Here is an 8256-nt window from a genome sequence, read left to right as displayed (position 1 = left end):
GTTTTTGAAAGCCTACGTTTTGGGTTTGGTGTTGGGGTTTTTTTTGGTTGGGTTTTTTAACATTTTCAGTGGCATAATGAAGCTGCTCCAGTACTGGGGTCATCCAGAGCTGGGATCTAGGGGTGGCAGCAAGGGCCAGCTGCTCTCCTGGTACTCAGCCCTCGCTGTTTCAGACCCTGCATCCCAAGTGAAGTGACACTAGAGCAGGATGGGTGTGACAGACTCTGCCCCTGAGTCATTCTCTCATGTGGCATCGCGGGGTCGGAGGCTGCAGGGGCTTGAGCTAGCACATGTGACAAACCAGTGAGCTGATTACTGCAGCCCTGATGTAGTATCTAGCTGGCTATTAATCCTTTTAGTCCGATAAAGGCTAAATATATCTAGACTTTAAATCTAACCTTGAATCTCATGCTTAATCCCACCAGCAGTCTCACGTTATCTAGCCTTCGGGGTGTATCTGTGGGAGGATCCACAAATAAATCAAACGAAGGATCAGGGTTCCTGGCTTCACCCTGGTTTGCTGCAGGTGAACAAGCCTTTTATTCCTGTGCTTTAATGGGTACTTGGGGTACTTCGGTGCTGCTAAAAGTGTGGGCCCCTGCTTTGATGCTGAGGCAAGTGTGTGCTGCTCTTAAGGTCTTTTCCAAGCTAGGGAGTGACTTTCATCAACTTCATTAAATTAGCATCATTCTCAAGGTCCTCTCTTCTCGTGAAAAAGCAGAAAGCAATGGCAGCACAACCCAATAGACCATAATAAAGTCTTTTTTAAAAATCATAGTGCGAGTTAGCTGGGTTAGGTACTGGAGGTAGGTTAAAGGTTTCATGCCTTTGCCCTGGAAGGGCCTGTGAGCCACAGACTTCATCAGCAACCCCAAATCCCTCAGGATACTCTGGACTTTCCCAGTAAATAGGAATGAAACTGCTAACAACCATCTAGCGTATCTAGGAAAGTCAGATACAGTGCTGCTTTTTTAGGGCTTTGAAATTACACCTTCCCCCTCCCACCTCAGCCTCATTAGCTTTGAGGCTATTTTAACTACGGCAAGAAAAGATGGAATAGCTCTCCATCTGCACTAATGCCTGTAGAAAGGGCCAGCCCCGTTTGCTGGAGCGTGTCGGGTCCCTCACGCGGGACGTGGCTTCGCTGTGGCTGTTTGGCCGTTGCCCATGGATGGGGACACGCAGACCCCGGGGAGAGCTGGCCACGGTGACCGTGCAGCTGTCGGGCAGCTCTGGCCCGGTGATTTTAGTTTTAAAATCCTGCTTGTCTTGCACTGCAGAGGACTGCTTCTGAAGCTGGTCTTCAGCACTGAGGGTTTTGATGACCAGGTCTGTTGGCCCTGGCTGGGGGGGTGGTGGGAGTGCCTGCAGACCTCTGCCGTCCCCGGGTATTGCATTGCTGAGTTTCCTTCAAAGAACTGTTTGCAGTGAGTAAAACTAAGCTTGTTGATCTTTCCCTTGTGGTTGGTTGTTTTCTTTCTTTCTTTTTTTTTAATTTTATTATCTTTTCCTGCTGGCATGATCTCCCTTCTACACCTTGGAGCTCTCCTGCCTGTCTGAAAGCCGCATGCAACCCATGAACCTTGATTAGAGCTGCAGAAACTGTGGAGTGAACTGTTCATTGGTCGTGTGCCAGGATCACAGCCTGGGCTTCTGCCACTGGCTCCGCGTTTCTGGTGGCCCAAGTGCTGGCCTTTGTGCTGCTCTCCTCACACACCTGCCGCTCCCTGGAGCAGGCGAACAGAAGATTTGATGATGCAGACTAAGTCAAATGCTGAGTATTTTATGCTGCTTCTCCTCAAGCAGCAGTGAATATTCTGGAGCTGATTCCACTGCCATAAGGTTATGTGAGAAAGTTTCTCCACTGCTAAAGCAGGAGTGCAGCCTTATATTGACCTGACTGTTACGTCGGTTTACACAAGATGAAATGAGGATTTTTGTAATGTCTTGGATGGTTTGAATGCCTGTTTTCTTCCTTCTTCCTAGAGCTGTCTGCCTCACACAGAGCTCTCAAAATGGGAGAGGGGAGGCATTAAAATGCAAACTCTAACAATTGGGAGGCAACCTTTAAACATCCTCCTGATGTCCAATTTCTAACCTGGATGAAAATGTAGACACCTTGGTCCCAGTTCACTTGGTACAGTTTCTCAGTTGTCCAAGGCAACTGCGGGTTGATTTGATGATGCGAAACGCTTGTGTATCTTCGCAGGGCCCCGATGGGCATCCTGGAATATCGGTGTATTCATCTGCATTCGTTGTGCTGGGATCCACAGGAACCTCGGAGTTCATATATCCAGGGTAAAATCTGTCAATCTTGACCAGTGGACACAAGAACAGATACAGGTAACGCGAGTGAAACGTGAACGGTGCTGTTCTGCGAGCGGGGCTTCGTAAACTTGGAGGTAAACAAAGCCTGAGTAGCCCGAAGATGTGGGAGGTGAAGCAGGAAGGAAGATATCAAGCTGGGTTAGACTGGGAGGGAAAATGCCGTAATTTCAGGCTCAACAAACATCAGAGGGTGAGGACGAACGCTCTGCAAGTTTCTGTGAACGTGCCAAAGGCTGCTGTTGTCTGGAGCTGCTGCCTGTCTCCTCTCCTTGAGGTTTTCAGAAGTCAAATCTTGGATTTCCAGAGTGACTTGAGGTTGCTAATGTGATATTTGTCTTGTCTTTGAATAAATAGTCTGCCGTGGTGCTTAGGACTGGCTAATAATTTGGAGTCCCAGCTAGTAAGCTTGCACCAAAAGCCTGAAGAGCAGCTTTTGGGTACAGAATAGACTTCTGAAGTCTACCTGTGCCTTCTAGTTAACGCACATAGTCTCTCGCTTGGTAGCCTGACATGCTCGTATGCGTTAGATCTTTAACGCCTGTGAAATTATTTTAAATTGCAGTGCATGCAAGAAATGGGAAATGGAAAAGCAAATCGTCTTTACGAAGCCTACCTGCCAGAGAACTTCAGGCGACCTCAGACAGATCAGCATCCTTTGCTGCGGGGGAAACGTGGAGCCTTTTCATCTTGGTGCTTTGTAGCTGCGCTCCTTGCGCAGGAGCCTGAACTTCGTGAGCCTGAGCGTCAGCTGCGAGAATACGTTCCTAGCCAGGCGCCCTCTGAGCGGTGCTTCACCCCCAGGCTGCTCACTTACAGAACAAAGCAGAAGGGAGCTCAAAGGGTGGCTTCCTGAGCTGTCAGGGTGGAGAACCCGAAAAGGAACGTTACGGCCTGAATTTACTGCACGAGGTGCACGTTAGAGTCTGTGGCAAAGGGTGGGGCTGACTTTTGAGATTGTCGAGCATTTAAAATTCTCAGTGGAGGCGGATAAAAAGGTTTAGCGCTTCTGGAAAATGAGGCTGTAACTTCTACCTTACAGGAGGGTTTCTGGATGCTGAGTGCCGTAGGGTGTAGTGATGTGAACCGAAGGAAGCACAGGAGCACACCTCTACCATCATTTTTGTCTTAAGCTGGTGGCTGAGGCGCTTTTGTAGGCACAGGATCTGGTTCTGACCAGTGTGTGATTTGCACTAATGACGTGTGTGCTCTTAAAGCCATGGTTGAAGTAAATACACATCAGGGAAGAAAACAGGCTAGGAATTTAAGCCCTGATTTAATGTACCTTTTATAGCACCAACATGCTTGGAATAACCCAAGGGCAAAAATTGGGTAGCTGAAGTAGTTGGATCCGATACTAAATTATTTTAAGAAAGTTGCTGCTGGAAATGCTCTTTAAACAGTCGTTAGTTTAGTTACGGCCTGTTCCTTGTCTCCACATGTCAAATAATACTACGTAAGTCTTCTATTCTTGAGTCATTTGTCTTTAACAAGCTGCTTGCAGAGCTGTGGAGAGCTTCATTCGGGATAAATATGAAAAGAAGAAATACATGGACCGAAGTATCGACATCAATGCCTTTAGGGTTAGTCTCTCGTCACTTGTTAAGATATAAGTGTATGTCTGCCTTATGAGTAAGCAGTGACTATGAAAATAGACAGTTTAAATGTTTCCTGTATTAGTGACTAATCTCTTCTCCGAGGCTGATTGCGTTCAGTCATTCTGTAGAAAGAATTTAAACTGGAGGGGGCCCTCCTATCCAACTCCTTGCTCAAAGCTGGAGTAGCTTCAAGCTCACGTCTTTATCTTTGAGGCTTTCTAGATTAGTAACAGCATTGCTTTCTCTTGGTATGGTGACATGAGTCTTGGCCCTCATGCTGGTGTCCTTTTCCTTACAGAAAGAAAAGGATGACAAATGGAAAAGGAGTACTGAGCCAGTATCAGAAAGAAAACTGGAACCTATCATCTTTGAGAAGGTGAAAATGGTAAGACCAAAAGGCATGGTCATGGATCAATTGTAAAGACTTCTCTCAAGCAGAACAGAGGTAATCCAGCTTGATATGGAAGCATTTTTTCTGGCCTCAGTCATAGCAGTGGATGCATTGAGTCACACTAATGGTAGTAGCTTGTTTTCCTCTGCTCAACCAGATACTAAGCAGACACATTCTGCATTACAGTGCAGAGCAGATTGGAATCCAGCTACTCCCTGCTTGGCTTTCCAGCTTGAGTGGTTCCTTTTTTTCCTAGTTTAGAGCCTACTTGAATTTGACAGTGGGTTCCAACATAACGGGACAATAAACCAACTGTGTAATACTCACTCTGAGATCCTGTTCACTTTGGAAGCACTTATGTCCCCTGAAAAAAAAATTTTATGGGTTAATCTCTCATTAAAGTCTGTAATGTATCAGAGTAAAGCCCAGATTTGAACAAGACTCCTGGTGTTCTTTTTCCCTAGCCTCAAAAGAAAGAAGAAACACAGCAGTCTAGAAAAAGTTCTCCTAAATCCACCGAACCAGTAATGGACTTGCTAGGACTTGGTAAGAGCCTTTCCAGCCTTGTTGCACCTGTCACCGTGACCCCAGACACCATCTTTGACCTTCTGACTTTGAGCTTTTAGTACTTATTTTCCCTGTCAGGTGAACGATATCTGGTAGAAATGCTAGCGAGTTTTGCTTAAACTGCTTCAGTAGAACTTGAGCACGGCGCTCAGAGCCCCTTCAGGATGAGTTTTCCTTTGTGCCAGTGCCATGCTCCTGCCTGTAGTAGCGCAGGAGCAGCTGTGGGGGTCTGCAGGCGCAGCGTGGCTCCTGGCTGCTCCGAGGTTAGTAGGACAGATCCAGGGCAGCGCACCTCCTCGCTCCTGCCAGCCAGCTCCTCAGCACGAGAAGGAAGAGCTGGCAACGTGTCTTGGCTGAAGTGGGCGGCGGGTCGGGTCACTGGGTTGAGCGGCATATGTGCAAACTGCTTCGTTGGCAAGGAGGCTGCCCCTCAGCCCGAGGCCATCTGTGTCTGTCCCTTGTGGCTTTGTTTCTCCCAGATGCTCCTGTGACAACCCTAGTTACAAACGGCAGGCCTAGCAGCTTAGAGAAGGATCTCGACCTTTTCGCGTCGGTGGGATCAAACTCTGACTCCAGGAAGGTAAGGAGGGAACGTCAGTGCTTGATGACAAAGCCTCGTTAGATACTTGAATGAGATGATGATCCGTGTGTTCCCCTGGTGCTGAACGCTGCTGTTGCCCTTGTGCCATCTCTGTCTCAGGTCACGGGCTCCATGCCAACATCTGGAAGTGCTGGTTCTGTCCCTGAGAACTTGAACCTCTTCCCTGAGCCGGGAGGCAAAGGCAGCGAGGAAGTGGGGAAGAAGCAGCTCTCAAAAGACTCCATCCTCTCCTTGTACGGCTCTCAGACACCTCAGCTGCCTGCGCAAGGTAACAGATCTCAGAATAGAGCTGTGGAACGGCAGCCCACTAATTCAGAGTGGGTGGGATGTCCTGATAGCTGACAAGCAGAGATGTGGGAATGTGGGTGGTCCTTCTTGAGAACTGGCGAGTAGCGTTATGAGCAGCTTAGTCTGGGTGTCGTGGCCAAGTGAATGTTGTCATAGTCTCTGATTGGAAGGTCGGTGCTTCAGCCCCTGACAATGAACGCAGCAGTTCTTCCCTTTGTTTCTCCTCTGCCTTTTCCCAGGAGCAGTGTTCATGGCCCCAGCTCAGGTGGCGTATCCCGCAGCAGCGTACGCTGGCTTTCCAGGGGTGGCGCCCTCCGGCAGCATGATGGGAGGCATGATGGCACCCTCGGTGGGGATGATGGCCCAGCCTGGAGCTGCGGGGATGGTGACTCCCATGGCCATCCCAGCTGGGTACGTGGGGAATGTGCAGGCTGCTGTCATCGGCGTCCCCAACGGGATGATGGCTGCGCAGCAGACTGGCTATGTAGCTGGCATGGCAGCGGTTCCTCAGCCCGTCTACGGCGTCCAGCCAGCACAGCAGCTTCAGTGGAACATTGCTCAGGTGAGGAGTGATCTTCTGCTGACCCAAAGGGGGATGGAGGGCAGGGCTGACGCTTGTGGTTAAACCCAGCCTGTTACCTGAAGGTTTCGGTGCTTCTAGAGCCTGGCTCATGGGGTTGGGTGAGGTCTGCAGAGCCTGAGGGCAAACTGGGGGATCTCTACAGAGGTCTCGATGCTTGGTGAAGAACAAAAACTAGTGCAACGTTAGCTAAAATGAAAAGTTCCTTAGTTTGCTAGATTAGATGGGCATACCCCTGAGAAGTCAGTGACCTGTTCACCATAACTCTAGAATCACAGAACGTTAGGGGTTGGAAGGGACCTCTGAAGATCATCTAGTCCAACCTTCATCCCAGCATATCTAACCACTACACCACAGCCTCAAGTGCTAGATCTACTTTTCTTTTAAACACCTCCAGGGGTGGTGACTCCACCACCTCCCTGGGCAGCCTGTTCCAGTGCCTCACCACTCGTTCAGTAAAGAACTTCTTCCGAATATCCAATCTAAACTTACCCTGATGCAACTTGAGGCCATTTCCCCTTGTCCTGTCATTAGTAATTAGAGAGAAAAGCTTACTTAAGCCAGTAATAGGTCGAGGAGCAAGAGTTTTACCTCTGACTGCTGTGGGCTTGCTGTCTCCTTGACTTTCTCTGCTCTCCCCTTTGCAGATGACCCAGCAGATGGCTGGGATGAACTTCTATGGAGCTAACGGCGTGATGGGATATGGACAGTCCATGGGTGGAGGAGGTGCCCAGGGAAGCAATCAGTCCCTCAGCACTCCGATGTGGAAATGATCCCTTGCGTTGTGACCATTTTTGCCTTCTGTTCTGTTCTTCAAAACTGCTCCATGAGACATTCAGGGTTGTTTTTTGTTTTTCTGGGGTTTTTTTGTTTTGTTTTTTCTGGCTGGCTGCCCGGCCTGAACCTCTTTCCGTAACTGAGACCCATCTCTGCCTTTTCACTGTCAGACACGGTGAAGCCTCGGTGATCAGAACCTGAGCCCCCCTGTATTTAGCACAGTCAATGCACACTTCTGGGGTGGAGCCCCTCCTTGCACAAACCTCCACTAATGCTTCTGGGTAGCACTTAACGTCCTGCTGGGTATCTTAGCAGAGGTGTGACCGAGGAACCTGGGAAGCCTGTACTGAGTACTGCCTGCAATGCCAGGCCTTTCCAAAATCACTTCAACTCTAGTGTTAGTAGGGGTTTTGGTTAGCAGAGGGGTGAAAACCTTGTTTGGTGCTGTGAAACTGGATTTTAACCCAAGCCCAGGGGCAAGCAAGCCTTGCTACCTCTTCCCTTGAGTGGAGTTCTCCGGAGCTGAGGCCTCGCTGTGCTTGGCTCGCCGACCCTCATTGGAACCAAAGTCATCTTGAAGACCCCTCTCCCTCCCCCCGTGAGCAAGCAGGATTCTCGCACAGTGTGGGGGCAAGCCGTTTGGAATGTGAAACTTGCACTTCAGAGTGGCTTTTCTGTCTAATACGTGGTATTGATGTATTTAACTTTTAACAATCTAACGGAGCGTTAACTTATCAAGGGCTGAGAGCCCGCTGCAAGTTTTCTTACACTTTTAAAATGACTATGACATCCTAATTTATACTTTTTTCATTTTTTTTTGTTGTTGTTCCTCTGTAATCCCGGTACCCTTTCCCAATTAGCTTTTTTGACATTTTAATCTAGGCATAAGAAGTGGGTGGGTCAGATTTCTTTTCTCATCTTCAGTAGAACACAAACTGCTTAAACTCATCGGCGTGAGCAAGAAGTCAGACTTCTGTGGTCTACTTTATCCTGTGTATATGTAAATTCCCAAATAAAATATTGCAGTGAAACCTTAACCGACTTATCCTGGTGTTTGGTGGTGGTTGTTTGTTTATTTTTTTCAATCAGCACAGCAGATTATGTTAAACACTCCTCTCGCTGGTGCGAG

General features: G+C 48.5%; 1 protein-coding gene across 1 annotated transcript; it reads left to right on the top strand.

Moving 5' to 3' along the window:
- The first annotated feature begins 2205 nt into the window (after positions 1-2205).
- On the top strand, positions 2206-7123 carry SMAP2 (small ArfGAP2). The gene is made up of 9 exons (XM_009877782.1): positions 2206-2343; positions 2891-2976; positions 3830-3908; positions 4222-4308; positions 4779-4860; positions 5361-5461; positions 5582-5750; positions 6013-6332; positions 6998-7123. Exons 2-9 carry the CDS (start codon positions 2894-2896, stop codon positions 7121-7123), a joined length of 1047 nt encoding a protein of 348 aa, XP_009876084.1. The 5' UTR covers positions 2206-2343; positions 2891-2893.
- Positions 7124-8256: the final 1133 nt, after the last annotated feature.

This window comes from Apaloderma vittatum, unplaced genomic scaffold, assembly GCF_000703405.1.
Source record: "Apaloderma vittatum isolate BGI_N311 unplaced genomic scaffold, ASM70340v1 scaffold28131, whole genome shotgun sequence".
Classification (NCBI taxonomy): domain Eukaryota; kingdom Metazoa; phylum Chordata; class Aves; order Trogoniformes; family Trogonidae; genus Apaloderma; species Apaloderma vittatum.
The sequence above is the reverse complement of the archived record's forward strand: the minus strand, read 5'-3'. Positions and strand labels throughout refer to the sequence as shown.